The 26427-nt window shown below is 36.9% G+C and overlaps 1 protein-coding gene across 1 annotated transcript in view; it reads left to right on the top strand.

The window, feature by feature from the left end:
• The window catches only part of VWA8 (von Willebrand factor A domain containing 8), a 188744-nt gene that overhangs the window by 15107 nt on the left and 147210 nt on the right, over positions 1 to 26427 (top strand). Inside the window, exons 3-9 of the mRNA XM_082784877.1 lie at positions 4824 to 4954; positions 6585 to 6695; positions 19146 to 19313; positions 21258 to 21422; positions 21815 to 21864; positions 22200 to 22308; positions 25163 to 25267. Coding sequence (XP_082641003.1) covers positions 4824 to 4954; positions 6585 to 6695; positions 19146 to 19313; positions 21258 to 21422; positions 21815 to 21864; positions 22200 to 22308; positions 25163 to 25267 — 839 coding nt within the window. The remainder of the gene's footprint in view (positions 1 to 4823; positions 4955 to 6584; positions 6696 to 19145; positions 19314 to 21257; positions 21423 to 21814; positions 21865 to 22199; positions 22309 to 25162; positions 25268 to 26427) is intronic.

The following is a 26427-nucleotide window of genomic DNA, read 5'->3' on the forward strand; positions in this document are numbered from 1 at the left end:
TTTCTGACAAATTGTACATCCAGCTAAGAAAAGTTTCATTTATAGAACCACAGAACCATTAAGTTTGGAAAACCCTTCCAAGGTCCAACCATCCCCCTACTACCAGTGCCACCCATTAAACCATGTCCCTAAGCACCATGTCCAACCTTTCTGTGAACGGCCCCAGGGACGGTGACTCCACCACCTCCCTGGGCAACCTGTCCCAGTGCCTGACAGCTCTTTCTGAGCAGAAATGTCTCCTCATTTCCAACCTGAACCTCCCCTGCTGCAACTTGAGGCCATTCCCTCTGGTCCTGTCACTGGTTACCTGTGCGAAGAGGCCGACCCCCAGCTCCCCACCCCTTCCTTTCAGGTAGTGCATGTTTGTATGTCACTAAGAGAAACTTAATCTTTTGAATCCCATTCAGTGTTCTTTCGATAAAGATGTTTGATTTTACATGATTCCTTTATATTCCCTTTTCATTTATACTCAAATGGAGACAATGATCTGCCTATGTAGATCTTACACATTCCCGTGAAGCAGTCAGTTCAGAGGAATTAATGATAAATAGGTTTACAGTCTTATCCAGGGAGGTAACTTCCCCCTTTCCAAGCCCCTGCAAAGACTCCCAACTTGTTTCTCTTCCACCGCAAGAACAAAAATTGTTGGAATGAAGGCCGTTTCCATGAAAAGTTTACGAGGAAAAATAGTATTCCAATGAAAACTGACTGTGATGCAACTGCATTGTGAGGCTTTGAAAACTCCTTGGGTTTATTGCAGCAGCGTAAAATTGGAAGAGCAGCAGTGTTTTCCTTGTAAAGTGCTAAATGAAAGCAGCTGAAAGCAGGCCACACATGAGTGCCTTTCTCTTCGGCTCAGCCACCCTGCCTTCTTCAGTGTGCTGGGTACCGCATACTCTTCCTTTATGCTCCTTCTAAATGACAAAGTTGTGAAATGCATCTTTGACTATTTTCCTTTTAAAAAATATGTTTATGTTTTAGACAAAGACCTTCCTTCTTGTCCCCTGCTTCTTCCACCATATTTTAGAGTAACCACCCCCCTACACTGGATGTGCTGCAGATGGCTGTGTAAACTGCAGGAACCTGAAGAGAAGGAGATCTTTTTCCTCTCATGAACTTGTGCATCTCCTGAAAAAGAAGAACCGTTCTTGAACTCTCAACATGTGCTATAGCAAAGGTTTGGGTATGCAGTGGTCTTTTTTTATTCTGTTCAAATGGTGCACACTGGTGTCTTCTAAGTGCCTGTTGGCTATTTTGTGATTCACCAAACCAGAGTCATCCAGGGACATGAGCTCTAACATATTATGCATCACATCTGGAATAGATATTCTTGGAAATTGGTTTATTTATGTCTCTATCTGAGCAGTGGGAAGAGGTAGGTGTTTCCGTCATTTATGGGATTTCTTCTGTAGGTGGGACACAACAACTTGCCAGCAGATACTGTCTGCTATCTCCAGTGAATCTTACGGCTTCAGCGAGTGTAGCATATGCCAAGAATTCAAGTATGAGTGAACTGGAAAATTTCCGAGGCTAGCATAGCCATTTCAGTCTTGGTTTTATCAAAAGCTGATTTGTGGATCAAACAACAACAGCAGCTGCTGCATTTCCTGCAAAATCTGTCTAAAACATTTCCTTTATTTTGGGGGCTTCTCAATTCCACTTTAGCTGCTCACTTTACAAAATCTTTGTGCAGATTCTGCTAGGTGTTGTTCTTCTTACCACACGTGAAGCAGTGGTATAATGCCATTTCTTTCCCCGGCCATCCTCAATGCATAGGAATAGCAAACTGTAGCACTGACTACTCTTCTGCATGTGCCAGATGGCGTCTTTGAGAATACGCTGTAGAGGCTTCCTACGCACCACCCTGCAGATTAAGAGTATGGGGCCAGCTACTCAGCTAGTGCAAATCAGCAGAGTGCCACTAAACAGCTTGTGCAAACCCCGTTTGCATTAGATGTTATCTGACTCATGGGATAATTAATAAAAACTGCTGTAATATACATGCTGATGCTTTTTTCAGCTAATTTGCCTTGTCTTCGAAATGTCATAGAGAATGATTATGTGCCTCTTGCAGTAAAGTTAACATCGAGCACTTGAACAGAGAGGGTTTTTTTCAAGTTGTATTAGACTGAAAAGCTTTGCAATGCAGATACCACTGTAAAAGTGGTCTAAATATATAGAAATAATACAAGGTACTGCATGTGTACATCTGATGTTTCTTCAGAAACGTGCTCTGTACTTTGGAAATAGTTTATGCAGTATAGACTGTGTGCGCAAAGGAAATTTTATATTTTCCTGATTTTAGAAGGAAATAACTGGAAAATTGAAATAGGGTTAATATATTGGAGACGTACAGATACTGTACGTCAGAGTAGAAGGAAATGAAAAGTGGAAGCTGCTGTCATGGAAGATCACTTTAGGAAATGCTTTCTTTGAATTCCCGGCATTATTCCTAGCAGATTTCCTTTGAGTGAGTTTGCAAATGGGCAGTGTGCTGGTGGTGTGAAACGTATTAAAAACGTATTATGATTGATTCAGCTGTAACCTGTATATGTGAAGAATGATTTGAATGAAGAAGCAATGAAACTACTTCCTATTAACTGTATCAATGAGGCATTCTGTCTTTTGTGACTTTTTACCCAAAAGCAAGGTTAGGAAAGCACAATTGATTTTTTATTTTTAAAGTGGCATTTTGCATATTTATATTTCAGAGCACATTTGTGCTGTTTAACCAAGAGAATATAAGTGCACCGAAATGCATTAATGTTTGCAGGGGGGTGGTCATGTTCCTGAGACTTAGATTTTGAATGCTGTGTGCTTATGCTCTCTTTTACACGCCAGTTTGTCTTGCAGATGCTGCTGAACATTCTTAAATCCTGTTTCTATTTATGGTGCTGCTTTTAAGCTTGACCCGAGTTTTTTCCTGAGGCCATCCTAAAAATAAAAAAGATAGCTACACGTATTAATGGGAAATACACCAGAGGCGTTTGTTGTCATGCTCTGTCAATGCTTCCAATGCATGACTCTTGACATGAAAGAATTCAGTGTTTCAGTAAGATTTGCAAGCTTATTTGTCCAATTTAGGTAATGTAACCTTTTTTTTTATAACAGCTGCTACAAAAATGCCCTAGAGGCATGCACGGTGTATTCATACAACAGGTAGAAGTAATAATGAACGTGCCTTCTCAGTGAGATCTGATTGCAATTTTAATGGTACCTTTAATAAAACACTTATTTGTGTGGTGCTTTTCAAATTACCATACTTCTAAAGCAGCAAAATTTGGACAGAGCAGTTCTAATGTGCTCCATTAGCCTTTATTTCGTGAGAAATATAGATAATAAGAACTTCCTTAATTTTCGGAGAATTTAACAAAGGAATATGATGTTCTCTGTGAGGCACCTATTTGCATTTGGCCTATGGTGCACGTGATGTGCATAGTTTTGGGGAAAAACAGTATTGCAGAGAGAAGAAGAAAGTATTCTTACATTCATAAAATTTTACCACACCGACATAAGAGAGAACAGGATGTTCAATAATCCTGTGCAGGTTAGTGACAGCTGTTTAAAAACAAAACAACCTGAAATGTTTATTTAGAATTAAGGTGATAATCTTAACACATGGATTGCTTGTTTATGTTTGTGTTATTTCTGTTCATATTGGTGGTAAGGATATGGTAGATTTCACTGGGAGTGGGAAAAGATTTCTAGTGGTTTTCCTGAGTGACAGATCAATGTCTTCACTTAAAATGTTTGATAAAGTTTTCCTTTGTCACCCTTATGCTTGAAGAATCCTACTTAAACCTCATAAAATCTTTGTACTTTTTCCATGGTTATACAAAAATGAATTTTGGTTCTGATTCACAAAAACATAGAAGTGAATTTGAAACCTCATGAGTCGAAGGTCACTATTGCTTGCCGTCTTTTAACTTTGCCCTTTCCCCTGCCTCAGGAAAGCTAATGTAAAACCAAAGCTTGCTTCTTAAAAATTTGGCTTCTAATTGCAACCAGCAGCAACATTGAAAAAAAGGTAAACAAACAATGATTAATTTGAAGATTTCATCTTCTGCTTCTTTCTCATTGCACTTCAGATGCATCTACAGCATCCCAGGCGCCACCCTCGAAGCCCTAGCTTCAAACCCCATCATTGCTCTTGTCAGATTGTTCTGAAAGCAACCATATATACACAGGCATAAATAAACCTCCCTCCTGGCTTGCTTGTGTTCTTGCTCTCCTCCCGTGCTAGTTAGTGCTTTTTGCTCATTCCTGAGACATGTAATGTAAGCAGGAGTGCAGTTGTCTTTTAAGGAAGTAGCAAGTTAATTTTCAGGATATATTTGATCTATTTAATGTGATGCAAGCAGAGTATTTGCTTTTTTGAAGTTCATGATTCACAGAAGCATTGGGTTATAGGTTGGATGAGCCTTTTACAAATCATTAATAGCTTGTCTTTATTATACAAAAGTGATGCTGACAAGTCTTTGCATTGATGAGCTCAGTGTGAAATGAGGATCAACAACTTTTTTGTTTTGTTTTTACTTTTTTAAAGGGGGAAGTTGTGCAGAGAGAAAGGCAGTGGGTAAGATAGGTATATCAACTGTGATGTAAACTAAGTAGTAAATGTAAACTAATAAAACTGATAAAACTGACGTAAACAATACAAACTGTGAGTGGAATCCCTGGCTCTTCAGTTATCTAGCTTTAGGGTGACACATATTTATGTCTTTGTTTTTGTTTTGGAGATAAGAACAAAAAGATGTATAAATGGCCAGGTATCTAACACGTTTGGAATTAAATATGTTCTTATCTTTATTTTTCTTTCCAAGTGACGGATTCTTTGGCCCAGTCTGTGATACAGCATTTAAGATGGATAATGCAGAAAGATCTTCTCGGCCAAGATGTCTTCCTTATTGGTCCTCCTGGGCCCCTCCGGCGATCTATTGCCATGCAGTATCTGGTATGTATGTTGGTTTAAATTCATGGAGAAATAGTCATTCATGTCAGTTAGATGCTCTAGCCAAACTCTGGTTAGAAAGTCTTAACAGCAAGCAGTTCTAGAAGGTAAATAACTTTTTCCATAAACATGCTTTCTGGAGTTTAGTTTGTTTTAGATGAATAGAAAGTACAGACATTTTAATACATATTTTTCTGTCTAAACTCCAGGGGAAAAAAAATAGTTGGAAAACTGTGTTACCATATGCTATCACAAATGGAGAAACAGTTTGTTCTAGGCATTATGTATGTTAGATTAAGTTATCTGCCTGCTGTTACAGACAACAAATCGTTTTTGCTTCATTGTATAAAAAAAGAAATGAAGGAAAGGATTTAGGAGAGGAGTGTTCTGAGTAACATTTGGGAACAGTTATCATGAGTGATTAGGAAGAGGAGACGCGTGTATGATCCGCTCATGGAATGTGGGAAGCGCTTGCCTACATCCATCTGCATGAACCATGGCAGCACCATGTGCAAGATTTCACATTTAAGTCACTGGTGCCCTTAAATGATCGGGAAGGGGAGCGGCTGTCTGTCCCAAAAGATGATGTGGGTCGGGTTTTTTCTGCCATAAGCTCTGTCCAGACTCTGGTTGGGCAGAAGGATCACAAACGGAGGTGCCCCCCCCCCTTTTTTTTTTGTTTTCATATTACTCATAACAACAAAAAAAGATTGTACCTACCTGCATTATAGAGGGATCGGTGGCTTTGTAACCTAGCAGGTACAGAAAAAATGAAAATGAAGTAGTTCTGTTTTTTTCATATTTTTGCCTTTTTTTTTTTTAACAACTATAATTAAAAGCTGTCTCTAAAGAGAGATCTGTTTCTTATACCTTTAGCTGAGTGGTAAGGGCTAAGGGTATTTCAGCATGAATCTGTTTCCTAGCAGAATATATGGTATCCCAGATATAGAAGTAGCAGGAACATTGGGTATAAATGTGTGTTGTGTTCTGTTTGTTTGTTTTTGCTTTAAGGTAGAAAAATCTAAGTATAGCTCCTACTGAGTCAAAATTAAAAAAAAAAAAAAATAATCTGAAGATTGAAGATTCACCATTTTGAAACAGACTATGATTTTACAGAAGTAAACTTCGTGGTGTGATACTAAGGGCAGATGGGATGAGAACAATATCACACATCAGTGTATTGACAAAGTATGTGCAGGTAATAATCACACCCATGTAACAGTACAAGTATTACTGAGCAGTAATAGAATTGAAGCTTTTGAGATTTATGGAAATCTTCTGATTTCTATTCATGACTTGCAGATGCTGATTGTTTTTCAGCATCCAGAAAATTAGCTTAGAGGACTTTATAGATGTTCAGTTGAACAGCTATATAGCTGATTATTATATTTTTAGAACAGGTTTGGGGAAAATAAATTTTATTGAGCAGAAATTCAGGCCATTTTGTTTGAGGCAGAACACACTGTAAACATTTTAAAAATAAGAGATATTAGATTTTGTTCAGAGTTATTTCAGATCACCGTGCTGCTGCCTAGAGCTCTTTTGTACAATTACACCATTAGGCCTATTGTTATAGCTCACTTACTGCGCTTACAGTTTTATTTTTGTAATAACCTCTGAATGTTGTCCATAGGAACTAACAAAGCGGGAGGTTGAATATATTGCGCTGTCAAGAGACACCACAGAAACAGACCTCAAACAGCGACGAGAGATCCGAGATGGCAGTGCTTTTTATCTCGACCAGGCAAGTTGCAGTCGTGCACCACTGAATTTTTGTTTGCAACTAGTTTGAAGGAAATAACGATTTAAATGATGAGACCTTATTATATGTTTTACAAAATGACTGATGTGTTTCTGATGTAGTTAGAAAGTCTCATATAACGCTCTTGATCTTGTTGTTAGTGAAAATGTTACCTTTACCAAAGTCCAAGATTACTCTCTCTTGTAGGAGTAACACAGGGCTGTCTTCTTTTATTTAGGTTGAATTAGGGAGCCTGTTTTTTTCATGTGCTTCAATAACAAGCACTGAAATCTATTCTGTGCAAGCTAGGCTGTTGTTTCACAAGCACTTCTCTTGGTATATCTCTTGCCTAACAGCTGTAGCACGTCAGATGTATTTCTAAAATAAATCTTTTGATCTAGTTTAATTGAAAGAGTCTAGTTCATGTATGTTAAGACTGCTTTGTATTGTGAAACCCAAGCACAGTAAATAGAGACTTGATTCAGAAGCTCACTTCTGATCTAGACTGAAATGATAATTTAAGTACTCCTGCTATCAGTATTTCCCCAACTCATCAGCTCATTTAGTACAACCACAGAGTGACTTAGGTTAGGGAAGATTTCTGTTTGTCAAAGAGAAATGTCTTTATTTCTGTCTCTTATCAATGTCACGTCTCCCTTTTGATTATGCAGGTAAAATATATACTTTGTTTAGAATGTCCATCTTCCTAGATACCTAATATTTGTATACAAGTTAGGTGCCTAAATCATTAGAGCGAGTCAATTTCTCTTATGTAGTGTGAATTTAAATGTGTTATCTAAAGAAGTTTTCTGTTGTTAGTACTATAGAGGCTAATGATATCACCATCATATGAGTGATTTGTGGGTGGAAAGTAAGATGGGAGCAGAAGAGGAAAGCAAGCATAGAAGATCTATTCTCTGTTAAAGAAATATTTTCCCCTTTCTAAAAAGACATAAAAATAGAAATCACATAGATCTTTCTCAGCACCACCAACGTTTAAGTAGATTTTAATGAAACCACAATAAAATGACTATGAATGACGGACGATCCTCAGATTGAAGGATAACAACTTTTTTTAGTTACTTCTGGGACTTCAAATTATTTCATGGTTATCTGGAAATACGAGGGTTGCGCAATATGAGATAATTTAAAGTACTGCACTGTGAATTAGGGCTATAAATGACTTCTCATTTACCAGAGGATGAGTTCATTCGTGCAAACTGGGGGGTTAACTCAGTAACTAATATGAGCTCCATGACTAACTGCTGTTATGGACAGTCTTACTCTCGTGTTTACTACAGGATAGTTCAAGTAAATTTTTCCTCAGGGTAAAAGTATTAGTTAATTTCAAATTTATACAAGCCACTGTTTTACGGACCGTACAAACCTCAGCAAGATGTGAGATAATCTGTTAACTGTGTATTTGTGTGAAGATTTGTATCCCAATGTAAATATGAAGTTGTTTGCTTCGCTTTGTACAAGCTGTTTTGAATTACCTCACTTCAGTAAGAACACTCTGTAAAGATTATCTTTCTAAGGTAAAGGCCTAAGATTACCGATCTCCTTCTATCTGTTGGACATTTGTAGTTAAAAGGCTTTTACCAGAATCCAGCATAGCATTTCAGACTAGGATTTTCTTTTAGCAAGATACCAAGTAAACCAGTAGGAATCATGTAAGAATCTTCAGTAGGAATCTTCAGCTCGTAAGACACTCACCACACATAATAATCTTTAAGTTCTGAGGGGAAAGTAAATCATTGATATTTAGATGAATACATTTTAAATACTAGAAACATGAAACACGTACCTGATAGTGATGTTCTAGCTGAAGTTTTCTAGCCCTCCATTTTAATTAAAGATACATAAAGTATGGTACGTAGCTTTATTTAGAACCATCACAGATCTAGTTATATCTTAGTAATATCAGGGAATAAAGTTTTACAGGTTACACAGAGGTTGAATTTTAGTTCATTTAATAATTTGAAGGTTTTCAGGTGGCAATTACCAATTCAAAGCATTACAGAAACTAGACACTACTTTTCTTTAAACCACAGACCACAAATGGTTTCAAGACAAAGAAGGTAACAGTTGGTAGCTTTAAAAAGTTACTCCTGAACGAGCTTGGATTGTTTCCATTGCCATAGAAGAGCTAAAGAAAAGGTGAACTTACACAAGAGACTGAAGATACAAGCTATGCTTTTCAGAGTAATACACCATTTCCTTTCCTGTGGAATTGCATTCTAGCTGTTCATGACACCAAAGAGAAGACAGCAAAGCTTAAAAGTCTTCTTTTCCAGAATGTCCTCTGTGTGAATTCTGTGGCTCAAATAAAACGTAGCTGTTAGTTGTCTGAGATAGATGAGCCTCTTTGCCTGCAAGTCACAGTGTAATAATGTAGTTATCTTACACCTTGAATGATAATATATCGTAATGAAAGCTGGCATCTTGTTACCAGAAATAAATTTAATGCAGTGAATCATCAGGTTTGCAGGCCCACAAAGGTTTGCAGAGTTGTCCGTGAGTGATTGTTAAGGGATTATGGTTGTTTATAGCTCTGCATTTAATAGGGATAGATTAAATAGCGTAAACGCGTATCTCAGACGTTTCAAAACATCTGATTTATTTTAACAAGAAGTTACTGAATGTGATGGCAGTAGTTATTTCAGATAGATTTGGAAGATGGTGACTCAAGGGCAGCGACTGAAGTTCTGCATTGACGTGTATATATTGAAGGGCTAGCGCATCACAAATCTCCACAAATCAGCATTTGTTAGTGCTGGAGTGAATCAAATGGGAGAATTTCTGGAGTTATAAAGTTAGAAGAGAGATCTGATAAGAAAAATATGTATTTGTATATATACACATTTCAAAATCAAAAATAAGGAAAACCAAATGAATGACTAGGCACCATTAAAATAAAGGAAAACTTTGAATTATGAAATTCATTCCCAATTGCAATTGTGTAAAATAAAGGATTTAAAATAGGGTAATGGTGAATTATTTGTTTTCATTCAAATACTGACAGAAAGTTCTGTTTTCTTGTCTTTACCATAGACCACTAATTTTGTTTTTTGTCTGTTAATTGGCTGTTAAAAGACACAGAAATTACATTATTGCTTTTACTGAAACAGTATGTAACCTCTTGACTTTGTTCTGTAACTTATTGCATGGGTTAGCTATGTTCATATAGTTAGTTGGATTACTTTTTATTGCTTAAATATTTAAATGGCAGTTTCACATTTAGTTATTGATAAAACAGCTGGTCTTGCACTGTAGCTTTCTGTTTCTTTAGCTCTTTGTACGTGAGCCACCCACTTGATTGAACCAGTGTGGAGATTCTTATTTCAGTCTATCCTGTTTTCAAAATTCACGGAATTAATTTGATATTTGACCTTTTTTTTGCCATTTTTGATTCAGTTTTGCTTTTTATCATGTGTGTACTGCTGTAGAAGCCACACCTCTGGTTTAAAATCTTATTACTACAGCCTCCTATATTTTTAATTGCTGCAACTAAGGAAATCCTACACTAGAAGAATGCAGTGGGTGCAATTGGGAGAGAACCTAAGCCACTTTGTGCTTGAGAGGTGTGTCACTCCAGGACTGTGCCACAGACTGTATTGCCTGGAATGCCTGGTTTGTTTACCCTGCATCTTCCAGCTTTTGTATTAAATGAAACACGCTTCCCAAACACAGAACACTTGGTTATATGCACAATCTTTTCCATTTAGCATAGTTAAACTAGCTGAGGATCAAATAAGTGGAAAAGCATTATATGGTCATATGCTGAAAAATTAAAATATAATGTCATTTTGAATATTTGCTAATTAAGCTGCACACACTGAATGGATAAGTATGTATATTGTGGCCTTTTCTGTGTATACAAAGAGTTAGGCTCAGTATTGATGTATCTTTGAACTAAATGAGCATACTCATTATGACAGAATAGCTTTGCATCCCCCACTGTACCAGCGTCTTAGATTATACAATGATAAAATGCAAAATTGATTGTCAAGATACCAGAAAAGTGATCTTCTGCTATGACTTGAGAGACTTGATGTAGTAATCAATTAAACATCCAGAGTAACAGAAATGACAGCTTAAATTATCCTGTCTGAAAAATGAACATGACATAAAACCCCCTGGAGTAGCACTACGCAGAATTGAGTTTGGTTTCTTTTAATCAAAAGAGATCAGAAAGATAATATAAATAAATAAACAAAAGTAAGATGTGAGATTAATTTTTTGAAACTATAGTCACATTTGTGCCTATGTGTGCGTGTAGATACATTTATATGTATATATAGGTATAAACATATCACAAAAACTCTTTTTATACTCTAGCAAAGAGATCGGCAAGAATGATTCATCTGTTTTTTAAAAAAAATGCAGTGAATGCAAACTCTAATTTTGTGATTTGTTAACTTACTACCTTGGAATGCAATGCTCCAGATGTATGAATGTTACTAGTAATTTTCTTCTTCTGACCAGCACTGCAGAGAAAACAGAGAAATACTTGGTAGGAACCAACAGTATTTGGTTGAAGCCATCATTTAACTGGACCTGTTGGGTTAGCAGTTAAGAATCCGGTATTTGATGTAGAAGCCATATGAGATAAATGGCTGTGATGTAGTGTAAGAAATATTAGGATTGTATATTTATAATTCCTTATAGGTTAAAATCTAAGGTGTGAGATTTCTTTTTTCTTGTGTTTGTGTCTGTTACGTGCATATTCCATTTCCTTTTCAACTAGTGTTTCTACGATGCACGAACATACATACACTTTGTAATATGTGGGGTCATAGCATTCACAGGCAACGTGGATTTGATGAGTAGTGCTGTGAATCAAAGTGATTTTCCAGTGACAGTACCTTTATCACTTCTTAGATATCTGTGAAGTACTTAGTTTTCCTTTTTATTCAGCTACTTGTCAGACAGAAAAAATTAAACAACTCATCTCACTTATTACTATCCAGAAGACAAGTGTCATATAGAATGAAGATAAAAAAAAAAACCACTAGGTTTCTTTGTTTGTAGATAATTGCACTGGCAAATCCTTTCAGAAACTCAGATTGTTTGCTCTTGGGCATTCTCTCTGCCCAACATGCAAGCTCTTCGATGTTCCTGATGTAGACTTACTGTTATCCTAATGAACCTGGTGTAAATTGGCTAAAAGGACCAGATCCTGTCTAAGTAGTGACCTATTCTCTTAGAAATATGGTTTGCAGTCACAGCTTCAAAAACGCCTGCTGTAGTGTTAGCGGAAGAAGTGATGGAAATAAAGCAGATCACTTGATCTGTGGTAGTTCAAAAAAAAAAAAAAAAAAAAAAAAGTGGAGGAAGCTAAAAATCAATGACTAAGAAATAAAAGATTGCTCCAATTCTTGTCACGTTAACATTATTTACGATTTTATCATATGTTGCTTCATTTCCTAGAGTAAACTGTAGCTTAGTTTTGTGGTCTGAACTTCCATTGAATGCAGATTGTTCCTTTTTAGTTGCTTTTCCTTCTGTCTAACGGGATTGAACTGTGAATGAGGTGTTGACTAGTTCAGGCCATTCTTCCTCACTAAAACATTTCTACCTTGGACATCTCAAGTCCCTTTTTCAATACAAACCAGCCTGGCTGATAGTGCTATGGTATACTGTGAATTGTCTTTTTTTTCTTTTTTTAACGAGTAAATAGCAGTATTATTAAAAACAAGTGCAGTCTACCCAGTAATTTTCCTAGCCTCAGAGGAGAAAAAGAAAACACTCAATTGTCACAGCGGGGGAGGTAGACTGAAGAATGATGATATAGCCCCCCACTACAGATGAAGAAAATATTTGAATGATTTGGTTCCTCAGGTACTTTTTTTTGTTTGAATAACCACATTAATTACTACTTTATTGTTTTTAAATAAAACACAAACATCATGTTTTGAACATATATAACTCAGTATATTTGTGGTCTAAATTGTTATGCGCAAAACAATAGTTTATCATAGTCTGCAAAGTGGGAAAAATTGTAACAAAAAATAGAATAGACATTCTCAGATGAATAGTAGGTCTGTTTTGAATCTCATCTTTGAATGTCATTATGCATTTGGTATGTTGTTTTTTTTTTAATTAAATGTTACTTTAAAGAACTAACACCAGATTTTCCAAATATTTAAAGAAAAAGGTAACTAAGTTTTTCTAATAAGTTTGGCATTATTGCCTTGAAATCGTTTGAATGTGGTCTTTATTAGCCCTTCTTTTCACTGCTAGATTTTTGTCAATATTTTTATTTTGGAGGAATTATTTTGTTACTTCATTAAGTACTCATCCATCTCAGTGTTGCTCAACTGCTTTCCTGTTTGCTGAACTCCTGAGGGAAAATAGTAACGAAGGACTTAAGCGTTCTAAAAAGTGAACAAATCTATTAAATGATATTCTTTGTTAGAGGCATACCATTAGACATGCTGTTTAACCTCCAGATATTTTTAAAATCTAGTAAAGTAGATTCCCCAATAGGTGACAACTTTATATGCTTCACTGATCTTGACATCTGTCTGTACATCTATCTTTAGACTCTATCTAAATTTGTAGATAATTTCTTGCTATTTCCATACAAGTATTACAGAGAACTTGATGATCTGATTAGTTCCATTAGTTCCATGTCTCCTTAAATGAGTAACCTGAGTCATTTTCAGAGAATTACGAGTCTTGGGCAATACCCTCTTCCTTGCCCAGTAAAACAAGGAAGAAAAGCTTATCGTGTAATCCATTCTGTATCCTTGCCGTTTCTTTTCTCGATATCCTTTAGCTGTTGGTTAGTTTTAATGATTTACATCGGAAAGTTTTGATTTTTTTTATATTTAACCCATGGAACAAAATTTAGAAGATACTAATTTTGTCTCAGTTTGGTGGCATTTGTTAGTTTGGTAGGTTACAGGGACTCAAATCAATGCCCGCCCCCCATTGCTGCACCATGAATTTAGTAGTTTAAGTTGTGTTAGCCTGCTGCAGCCAGGCAGCATCATGTTAGCTCAAAACCAGACAGATTTTAGTGTTGTCTTTACCAGATGGCAGCTAAAGATTTTTATTTTTTTTTTAACCATAAGAGACATCTGGACATAGCATTGTCGGAATGTGTGTGAGATACAGGAGTGAATGGAAAGATCTTGGTAGATGAGTTTGTGTGGGATGTTGTGCGGGTGGAGGGAACAAGATACTACACTGGAAGGGACATCTGAAAAGCAGGCTGCAGATGTAGGGAAACCTTACCTCTTCAATTCTCTTGTTCACTGAGGTACTTACTCTGATATTTTTTCCATGCTGTAATATTTGTTGTTGGGCTTGAGATGTCATTACAGGGATCCAGTTTTCAGAGGAAGGGCACTCATCTTCTAAAAAACAAATATTAAAAAAGTATCTCCAGGTAGCTCCTGGAAAAAGAGACACTTTAATTACTAATTACTGCTCATCAATTTTTAGTAGCATTTTTGGAATACAGTTCTGAAACATAGCTTGTACATTTTATTCAAAAAGATGCACAAGTCTGAAAAAGTAAAACCACTTATAGCTCCACTCAAAATCTTCCTCACTGATTTTGGAGTGACCAGAATTTTCTGATTTTATTGTATGCATTTTCTTGAGGAAAAACTTAACAGATTTCAGTGGTGGTATTTCAAACAACACCGTTAAAATTCTTATGCTCTTGCAAACTATTTTGGTTAGTTTTGCAAAACTGTCCATATTTCTCTGGTGTTTGTGCAGTTCAGCATGTGCATTATGTTGAGCTATTTTCTGTCCTTCCTCCCTTTCTGATGTTGTTGAAGCTTGTTCATGTGCTTATACACTGTGATTTATGTCATGAGAGGGGTTCCTGCAGTTGTCACCGCTCAAGCGGAAGAGCTCAGTTGTGCAAAAGACTGTGAAACCCTGTTTAGTGTTGTTTAGTTTCTAAGGCATTTCCGCCTTTAAGGATAAAAATATATTTTTGTGGGTGCAGAATGAAACCAGGGTGAGCAATCTCCATTACATATTTGTTGCACAAGGCCATTGCTATGAGAGCAACACTATATTATAGGTTTCTGCTCTCGGAGAAGAAACTCACTCTGTTACAAGTGCACGTATTCCCTGGTGCAGGTATCCAGGTAACCATCCTTTCAGATCTATAGGGGCACTGGTGGGCGGCAGTGAGCTTGTTTCTTCATCTGATGAGCAAAATAGTCCCTGGCTGCAGTTACAGTAAATCTGAAGATAAGCATTTAACAAATCCCTCTCAGCCTTTTAGCAAGAATTAATACTTTTTATCTCAGGTTTACCATCGCGGCTGCATAATATAACCCCCCTCTGTCAAATTATATTTTATATTAAACGTTTTGAAAAAATGAGGCTAGTGAGAGAGTGAGACAGCACAGCTATTTCTGGGTTTTCATTATAGAATTACGAAGATGAGTTTCTTGGAAGCATCTTTCAAAAAATGATTTTCCGTGACAGATTGCAAACTTATTTTCCTTCTTCTTATTTGTTATGCATTTTAGTTTCCAAACCAATCCATCAATACCCAGATAAAACTGAAATACTGATTCAGAAGATGCCTTGTAGTATGCCTAGCTTATTGCAGAAATTTATTAGTCATTACCAAATAGAATGCATAAATATCGTAGCTTAGCCAGAGATCTGCAGCCATTTTGGTCTTAAGAGCAGACCTTATGCTTTCTAATGTTAATAGTGCCTTTCAGAAGGTCCTTAGAGGTAGATAAGTTGTGTATTTATTTCATTATACTTTGGTGAACAGTTTCCAGTATTTCGGATATGCTTTAAAAATACATCAGAAGCCCAGTTTGTTTAAAGCAAAACAACACAACAACAAAAACCATCACAGTAAATTAGCACCCAGATGACGATGATGTTGATGCTATTGTTGTCATGGGGATTCTTTGATTAAGAAGTGAAGAAGCATGGTTGTGCACTCAGCCATTCCTGAAGCTGATCGTTTTTGGCTACCTGTATGTACCTTTTACAAGCCGTAGCATCCCTTTTGAAGTATTGTACTGACCAACATAATTTTAAATAAAAACTTTGAATAGTTTCCAAGCTCAGGAATCTGTTTACTTTTTTAAAATGTTAAACCTTTCAACTGATGAGCAGCAGGAAAGACAGTGTACTAGGCTGCTTTTCAAGACTGTGAGAGCTAGAGGAGAACACCTTCTTTCTTGAAGTTAATCATAGAATCATTAAGGTTGGAAAAAACCTCCAAGATCATCTGGTCCAATCATTGCCCTACTACCACTATCACCCACTAAACCATGTCCCTAAGCACCACGTCCAGCCTTTCCTTGAACACCTGCAGGGCCAGTGACTCCACCACCTCCCTGGGCAACCCGTCCCAGTGCCTGACTGCTCTTTCTGAGCAGAAATGTCTCCTCATTTCCAACCTGAACCTCCCCTGGCACAACTTGAGGCCATTCCCTCTGGTCCTGTCACTGGTTACCTGTGAGAAGAGGCCGACCCCCAGCTCCCCACCCCTTCCTTTCAGGTAGTTGTAGAGAGCAATGAGGTCTCCCCTGAGCCTCCTCTTCCCAGACCAAACACCCCCAGCTCCCCCAGCTGCTCCTCACAGGACTCGTGCTCCAGGCCCCTCACCAGCTTTGTAGCCCTGCTCTGGACACACTTCAGGCCCTCGATGTCCTTCTTGCAGTGAGGGGCCCAAAGCCGAACACAGCACTCACGGTGCGGCCTCACCAGAGCTGAGTACAGGGGGTCAGTCACCTCCCTGGTCCTGTTGCCTACACTATTGCTGATACAAGCCAGGATGCCGTTGGCCTTCTTGGCCACCTGGGCACACTGCTGGCTCATGTTTAGGCAAGCACTGATCAGCACCCACAGATCCTGTTGTATACTTCCTGATATTTGTGGTCTACACCTATACCAGATTATACAAGTCCAGGAGAGTGGCTTGGTGGTGGCCAGGGGCAGTGGGCACCAAGGGGCAGGCAGGAGGCTCCCTCTGAGCACCAGGCAGCACTTCTGTGCTGGGCGGGCGGCTGAGCACTGGCCCAGGCTGCCCAGGGACGCTGTGGGGGCTCCTCCTGGGAGAGCGGCACAAGGCGCCTGCACGGGGCCCTGGGCACCCTGCGCTGGGTACCTGCTGGAGCCAGGGGGGTTGGAGCAGACGTCCTTCAGAGCTCCCTTACAGCATCAGCCATGCTGTGATCCTGTGGTAGTGGAAGCCTGTTAATTCAGCAAGCCTTCATCCATAGCATACACGTCTCAACGCAAGTCAACAAGATTCTATGGATACTGAAAATATTTTGAAACCATATGAACAGAATGTGTATTTTCCTCTGGCTAGTAAAACTCGGTCATAAAGTCTTCACAGACGTATAATATGCAGAATCCAACCAACTTGGCAAATAAGATGTTTGTTAAAGCATATTCTGGCTGTATCCCTAAAGTGCGTTTAGACAAAATAGCGCTTTGTTCATGATATTGGACTGGTTGCTGGAGACTCAGGTTTTCTATTCAAGCAGGTTGGAGCAGATTTTTGACTGACCTTTACAGAGAAGAATGTTAGTACAAAATTTGTCCTTCATACAACATTAATGGGATGAAGAGAGGGGAATTTTGTATTGCCCGATAAAGTATGATGTTCTGAATTAACCAATAAAATCAATTCACATGCTGATTGCTTTTGGAAGGAATTAGTGATTCAGTGGAAGGGAAACAATCTCAGGACTACTGCTTGTTTAATGGGGTTATTCCAGGTTCCTCAGATACTGATTATGAAGCTTGATACTAAAAAATGTCAGGGAAGGGAACTTGATCTGGAGATGTGTACTGTACAAGTACAGTACACAATGTCAGTGCATTTTTTCTGTAGTGTGTGCTTTAATCCAGATTAGGTGCAGGAGTTAATACCGTCTTAATAATGATGTTGTGATTTAAAAGCTTACTGTATGGCTAATTTTGCCAGTAGTTGTTTATGCATCCATACTATGCATGAGAGGCAACTAAATTAGTGAGTCTTATAATTTTGTGTTATCTTTCTCTTCTCAAAGAGGTCTCTGATTCTGCCATGTGCCTTGTACCATGCATCAATTCTGTTACACTGAACTGTTCTTTGTTTCTGTCTTACATTTATCCTTTTGTCCTTTACACATATATTTTTACAAAATTATTTTTGTTCTTTTTGTGTGTGTGTGTGTTTTGGCATCTTTTCATTATTCTTCCTTGTTTCTTCCTTCTGTCTCTCTGTCCCAGTCTTTGAATCTATTATACTCATCAGAAATTTACGTCTTAGATGAAAGTTTCTTAATACATACAAAGCATCACATGAAAGGTTCATCTGTAGGAGTTCATAGAAGATACACTGGAAAGAAATTTCATTCCAACCCCATTTGCCACTGTGCATGTGTTGAAAATTATGTTAAAATGTAACAGGAATGCAAAGGAAAACTCTTCGGTTGCTCTTGACGTTGCCTGATAGCTACACGTGCCCGATTATTATTTGGCTAAATTTCTGCCAATTTAAAATAGAAAAGAAAACATTAAATTTCAGAATCTTTTACTGTACAGTAAATGTGAATGCTAGTTATGAAGTATAGTTAATTTACTTGAGTGAATGTCATTTACTGCAAGGAAGTCGTGTGGAATCACCAGCACCAGAGTTCAGTTTTACAAGTTGGCTGTACATTAAGCGTTTAATTAAACATACGTATATGAACAACTCATGAAATGAACTATAGAAAATTTCCATCCCAAAGGCACCAAATAATTCACAAGTGAAAGTCTTAAGTTTTTATTCTGTTTTTAGAAAAGACCATGATCAGTCGGGGAATATAATTCTAAAGCTTCTTAATTTTATAATACTTTAAAACATCTGAATATTTATAGCATTATTTTATTTTATGTCCCACACCTGGTTTCAACAGACTTATGTTCATGTCAGACTAAAATAATGTACTGATGATGGAATTACACTGGTATATAACCAGAACAATCCAAATAAATATATAACTTTTTGTTTCTTATCGTTTTAATATGATTGTAAATGTGTGCAACCACCTCAGTGCTCTGTATTCTGTATAAATAGCTATCTGCGAATTGTTGGATGATGTTAAAATACCTGAAAAAATAGTATACGACATCAAAAATAAAAGATGCTACATTTTAATGTATTCCTAGTATATATCAATGTCTGCAATATTTTGATTTTTTTTTCCTGTTGATACAAGACACCAGAACTGATTTTTTTCTGTCTCTCCAGTCTGTGTAACAGTTACAAGATAAAAGTCCAGCTCATGAATATAAAGCACTGTTAAGACAATCGGCTGTCATTCTTCATGATCACAACTTCTGTGTATCTTATTGATTCTTGAGAAAATTTGGGAAGTTTGCAAAGTATCTGCAGATTCTTTTTCAGCAGGATTTCACGAGAAACGTAATATTTATTTCTCTCCAACATTGTTTTTTGTTTTCGAAAAGTGTGCAGTTCGTGCAGCCACAGAAGGCAGAATCCTTGTGCTGGAAGGTCTGGAGAAGGCTGAGCGGAACGTCTTGCCGGTGCTAAACAATTTGCTGGAGAATAGGGAAATGCAGCTTGAAGACGGTCGCTTTCTCATGTCTGCAGAACGTTATGACAAACTTCTGCAGGTAGGGAAATGTCATTTGGATTTTCCATTTTTGTCTTCCTATTCTTTCCTGCACTGTTAGGAAGGGGATAGTAGTTACAAGTGAAACGCATGAAATCAGACCCGGTACGTATGTGGAATGTTCTATGGGATGAGATTGGCAGGGTGAAAGCTATGTGAGAAGTCAAATATTCCTTTACAAGTTGCAATTAAAAGATTGTTCTAATCTGTATCCCCTCTGTCCACATGAAAAGCAGTCATCAGTGTTAACATTGTGTGAAGACTGCATGTTTCTTAAATGCAAAAGCAACTGAGAGTAAACAAAATACAGTTGTAAAAAGAGATCGCAGAAAGCGAAAAGAAAGCGTCCCCACAAAGTTCAGAAAATGCTTCAACATCGCAATAATCTTGTTGCTAAGCTTTTAAAATGTTAGAATAACAAAAAGATAGGTCAGTGAATGTGGGCAACACTATAATCCTCAGTGCTGTCTCACCTTTAATTTAGTACAGTATGCATGAACAGCCAATCCAAATTACAGGGAATGGTTAGCGAATTTTCTTTTGATAGGATTTTAGTGTCTGCTGCTGTTGCTACTTTAGCCATTTTCATTTTCTTCAGGCTTTCAGTCCCACTGCTTAAATTTGAGTGGATACATTTCAGTCTTTTGGGGGGCCTCAGTGCATGTCATCAGAAAGTTTCCACTAGTACTCTGTATCCTACTTTCTGTTTGCTGTAGTTTCCAGTCACGTGCCTGTTGGTCTGCTGTAACAGTCTGAACTCTTCTCACTCATGTTTCTGTCTATCATACATAACTGTGGTTGAGTATATGATTCAGACCCAGGTGAAATAAAAGGGAAATTTGCAATAAGCCTTCTCGTTGATCCTGATTACATGAACTAGCCTACGATGCTGTTAGTATTGTAGCAGATTTCTGAAAATATAGTGATATTTCTTATACATCTCATCTCTGGTTACAAGTCTGATCTGTGCCTTTTCTGAAAACAATTTGCAGTATTTATTCAGTAGATAAAATTGTTGGAAGCATTATTATTGAATTTGAAAATGAGCTTTTAAAATGTGATCAAGACTGAAAATGAGAATTCAGATTCAGACAGGACTTGTTTGCAGTTATGCAAAGCATCTTCCTCTTTTCTTTTTTCCTTTTTAACACTTTCCTAATGATAAAATGTTTCAAAATGAGTGCCTCAGGCATACTGCTAATAGATGAATTAAATAAATCTCTTGCTATAATACTAAATCTAATATTATTGGTTTGTTGTTTGGGGAGTATGATATTATATAAGCTAATATTCATTTTCTCTTCTCCTATGTGAATAATTACTAAATAACTGGATCTGCAGGAAGTTTCAAGGAAGACTTGACTGTGATGCAGAAAGGCTAAAGGGTGCATTTTTTGTATGCATTAAATCTTTTATAAGACAACAGCTGAAATAAACAACATCAAATTCTTGTGAAGGAGCCTAGTGATAGTTCTGGTTTTGTTATTGCTTACAATAAAGCATATTTTTAAAATGCAACCTTTTTATGCAAATTATAGTTTTTTTGTTTGTTTGTTTGTTTGTTTTCTCAAGGGGGATATGGTAATGCACTTCTAGTGTATCAGAATAAAATAACTGTTTTCATCTGTTGGTTTTCTGTTTTTTGTGAAAGCAAGGTTGTAAAATTGCTTCTGAACTTTGACTATCTGTACAGTCCATGATCAAAGTGCTATCAGCCTGAAAGCTGCACCTAATCAAACATTCTGCCTACATTTGTCTTGGAGAACCTTGCTTTTACGATCCACAAATCAGAATGGTTTAGTGCTTTTGAGACCTTCTGAATGAAAGAGGAGAACAATACCACATTCAGCTTGAAGGACCAGGATTGTTAGTTCATTTGCAGCTTAATCTTGAGGAGTATTTAATGATGTATTTTTTTTCTTCATGTTGCTTTATTTTAATTTAGGAACATACAAAATCAGAGTTAGATGCATGGAAGATTGTTCGGGTTAGTGAAGATTTTCGAGTAATAGCGTTGGGTCTGCCAGTACCTAAATATTCTGGTAACCCTTTGGATCCTCCCCTTCGTTCTAGATTTCAAGCTAGAGATGTTTATCATCTGCCCTTCAAGGTAAGTGTCCTAACAGAAAAGTTGGATTATCTGTACTGAGTAGAGCTAATATTTTGATGTTATTTTACTTAGCTCACCTCTGAAAAGAATCCCTAAATAATAAATTTATCTTAAATGGCATTTTTCATACTGCTACCTAATAAATTCCTGAAAAGCAGGCTTCAAGTTGCCAAGGAATGCTGCAGCAGAAAAATAACTTCCATAAAACAATAAGAAAGAAAGATTTAATAATATTTCTTTTCATTTGTAAAATTAATTCTCTGCCCAGGAATGAGTAGACTGTTGATATCTAAATTAGAGAAAAAATAGAATATGTCTCATACATCATGAGCTATGACCTGCAGTATGACCCCAAAATGAATTTACCGTATGATCTTATGTTCTATTTTCAGGACCATCTCCAACTATTATATTCAATTGGATCAAACATTTCTGCAGAGAGGTAATTTTTCATAATTAAAAGAAAAAAATAATAATGAAGAAATGTGGTGTCCTTTCAGGATTCCTTGCTATTTTTGTAACCTCTGTCACTACTTAGAGACCAGAACTGAACAAGTTTTTAATATGTGTGGGTGTATGTTCAAACAGCTTTTTATATGCAGCCTACATATAATGAATTCTTAATGCTTTAGAACTTCAATCACACATTACTTATTTGTGCTCAGAGATAGTTTCAGCTTCTTATACTGATCTTATACTGTATTTAACTTTTTAGGCTTTAGTATTTTAAATATAGATGGCATGTATAAAACTCTGTAATTATTTTTTCCTTTGCAGAATTTCTCAGCTCCTGTCTTTTGCTACAACTCTCTGCTCTCAAGAATCTTCTACATTGGGACTTCCAGATTTTCCTTTAGACAGCTTATCGGCTGCAGTTCAGATTTTGGTATGTGCATACACATGTGCTGTGAAAATGAATGAGCTTAAGATTTCTTAGAATTAGAGCTGGATTATTCATGCTGTTGGAAGAAGATTAACGAGAACATTTAAAACAAAAAAAATGGTTTGTGGGATAATACTTTAAGCAAGTATGTAGCATAATATTGTAGGACAAAGTATGGCATTACACAAGATTTTTGAAATGATGGAGTACATCTGAGCGTTCAAAATAATGTTTTTATTCTGCTTGATCAACTAATGTGACTTCAGGAGCATTTGCAGTGTATCTGATGACAGTGAGGTTGCCATCTAAGCCCCCCTTTTAGTCAGTGGAGAGGAATAAGCACTTTTAGGCTGTGCTTTCTCTGATTTACTAGTATGGTGTAAATCATAATGACTCCATTCATTACAAGTACACCGACTACCCTCCTGTAACACCTAAAAGGACCAACTAGTTCCAATGTGGGTACACCTCTGTCTGAGACAGTTAAGTAGTAAGAGATAAATCCCATGTTAGGTCTTCAGGTTAGCTGGTGGATTTAGACTAAACGTAGACGTGGAGGTTATCTGAAGATGCATGCTGTGCATACTTGAAGAAACACTACTTCCTGACAGCTACACTCCGCAGGGAAATATAATGACCATACACTTCCTAGCTTCATGGTGGCAGATGCATTGGGTCAGGCCTAAAGCTATGGCAGTCTGTCTGCTTTCCCTAACAGCCTGTTGTCCCTTGGTCTTTATAATTGCTTGGTAAAAAGTTACGGTGAAAAAAGGTGACTCCTGAGGGAAGTCAGGGAGATGAGATCTGATAAAGAAAGAGAAGGGCAGGTACACTTTTGTTTGCAGGAAGATGTGGTCAGCCCAGGAGGGTGAAATACCAGGACAGCTTCTCAAACCTTCTCTCCAAGGTGCAAGTGTCTGTTGTATCTCCTGTGCAATCATCTTACCTGTGGTACTGCTCAGTGGCAGTTTACTCCTACATCTTTTATTGGATTATACACATTAAAAGATGTCGCTTGTATTACTGCTGTGCTTAGTACCCTCAGCTGTGATCTAGAAGGACATTGTGCCTGGTACTTACAGACCTAATTTTTGTCTGAATTAGTGATATTGCATCAAATAGTATGAGGTGATTAAGATTCAAGTTTAGAGAAGCAAAACAGTATTTGAAGGGCTTTTGGAAAGAAATACATGATGTATTTTAAAATAAATTGCAACTTTTTATTCTTTGAGCCCTGTAGTGAAAAATTATTTTTAAATGAATGCCAGATGGCTTTCAGAGTAATGGAAAGAAAATGAGCCGTAAGCTATTATCTAAACTATGGAATGAAGGAAGCATTTTATTTTACATTAGAGAATGTGAAATGTTATCATTGTATGACAGTGTCTTTTTTGGATAGACCAGAGCTGTTTCTTTTAGAATTAGTTTTAATCACTCCGTTTTCTAAGCCAACTGTTCTCACTGATTCTAGCTAGAGTGTTTTTCCATCACACCGGGTCACTATCATCCTCCACTTTTAACTAGGTTGACTTAACCATATAGCAGTGTGGAATGAATACATTGTAAAGATTGTCTCCTTCTGTTATGGATTCATGTTGTCCAAAAACGTGTTTCCTAAGTTGAAAACTCCTGCCTACTGAAAGGGAGAGTTTTTTATAGGGTGCTGTTCTGAAGAGGCTAATTTTGGATGTGCCACTGTAATCATTAATTTGAGGTAATGTGGACAAATTATGTGTTATGTTTTATATCTATATAAAGCACTTTTAAAATGTAATAGCGGGCTCTCTGATCCTTCAGGCAACACATTTACTACAACGCCCTTAAATCATTTATTTTTACTAATGCTTTTTTAATATGGAACATTATAAATAGTATTACTGATTGTAAGTATGAATTGAATTATTCATTTCATAAAATATGCATCTCCTTATTTCATTTCTGAGCAACTCTTCTCCTCTTTGGTTGAATGTTTGTATAATCCGAGTTTGTAATTCAAAATTGGTTGATTTTATTTGAGTTACAATACTTATTTCAGTCCACTGACTAACTGTTTTTCCACTGGTGTTGCCCACATTTAGTCCTTACCAATTTTCAAGTCTTCTGGAAAACAAACGGTCAGGCATTACTTCAGCAATTTTGAAGCACCTTGTTCCACCATGAAAGGATTTGTGTGTATGTTTCTTGACTATTCATAAAAGTACTTTCATTTCTTTCACTATTACTGTGGCAAAATAACTGGAATATTTGTCTAGTTCAGTTAACAGACGGAAGAATTGCTACTTATAATGAGCAAGGAGGTGTGAAACATTGTTTTCATTTTTTTATGCAAGCATACTTTGTAACTCACTTCAAAGCAAGCCATATTTTGATCAATGGTTCAGAATCTTCTAGGAATTGATTTGTTAAGCAGAATCTGTATAGTATAATTGAATTAGAATTCAATACTAGAAATTGCTGTGAATGAGTAGAAGATTACTGTAATACAGATTTCTTGTCATACAGAATCTTTTCTAGTGATACTATGAAACTCAGTTACATGTGGTGGGATTTGTTTCTCCTAATCTGAAATGACTTTACATGTCTGAGCTAGTCACTACAGCTTCCATTTATGAACAGGAGAGAAAGTAATTTTTGGGTCATAGTTTACCTAACCTATTTTAGACATTTACGTTATAATGAATTGAACACGCAAAATGCCTACGTTGACATCTGAGCAACTAGAGAATGTGGTAGTCATTTGTTTATTGCCCTTAGATTTTTATTTTAAGCTTAGCACTATATTGGATTTTGAGGTTAATAGCTGATAAAGAAATAGCCAATCTTTTTTCTTTTTGTTTGTATTTTTAATTTGAATTAGGATTCCTTTCCTATGATGTCAGTCCAGCATATTGTTGAACGGCTTTACCCCTATAATGTTTTCCTTGGAAAGGAAGGCAGGACTGCAGTCAAAGATGCACTAAAAGTAAGTATTGCATATTGTAATTCCAGGAAAAGATGGATTATGACAGTCATTATCCTGACTAATGCTTCTTCATTAGCTCAGTTTGAAAAAACAAAAGAAACAAACAAAAACAAGTAATCTAAATGGTTACATTATTGCTGATGCTAATTTAAAAAAAAAAAAACAAAAAACACAACAAGGCAAACAAAAAAACATAAGCTCATAGATTCCATTATAGTGATAGGTGAACTCTCAATGTTGTATAGAATATTTAGACCTCAGTTAAAGACTACATAAAATACAGAAGTGCTTGTTTAATTTGAAAGTAGCTATTTACATGGTTAAGGTAGTCAAATGCTTAAAAAATGCCTTTTGCCTGTGACCTTTATGAGGAGATAATAAAATAAAAAAAAGAGATGATGTGACGAAAAACGCATTTCGTATAGCATGGTTAAAGGTTATATTGTCTGGTTTTAGTCTGTATTAGCCTTTTACTGTTTGTTTTTGATCAGATGTGGTGTTGTTTTGGCCATGCTTGATAATAATAGCTTATCAAATGTAATTAGGCTGGGTTTTTCTATTCCTTCTTTCAAAAATTTAGCAAATTTTTGAATGCATTGTAAGGAGTTACTGCAAATTAACATTTGCAGCCTAGAGCATCTTACCCAGTTTTTTCAGTCATGAAAAATAGAAGTTATTTGTACCTGCATATTTAGAAATGCTTGACTTAGTGGTCTTAGTAGCTTAGTAGCTGTTTTTCCTGAAACCATGCCCATGTGTCAGGGAAATGATTGTAGTCTCTCCCTGCTGCCATTTCCTGAATACTGCCTTTTGGCATGGGAGCTTAGTTCTGTGTTCCCTGTGTAGCCAGGCTGATTTGCTCATTTTCATGAGTTTCGGGATGGACAGTCCTTGCGTTTGAAGGAGATCCTGCTAGTTTTCACAGGCCTTCAGAGCCCTTCCCTGTGGGATCATACCTGCCACTTCCCTGAACAAGCCGGTCTTGTTTCCTGAACTGCAGGATCTGCTCCTTGTTTGTGATTAGCAGAGCCATCTGTGCATCACTGTGCATGGCCACTGCAGCACCTGTGTTAAGAAGCTATTCCAGGAAACCTTCAGAAATCTTGATTGAGTGTGTCATGTGGTGTTGCCCATCCAGCACATTTCAGGGTGAATGAAAT

The sequence above is a fragment of the Aythya marila genome, assembly GCF_965140915.1.
Source record: "Aythya marila genome assembly, chromosome: 1".
In the NCBI taxonomy this organism is placed as follows: domain Eukaryota; kingdom Metazoa; phylum Chordata; class Aves; order Anseriformes; family Anatidae; genus Aythya; species Aythya marila.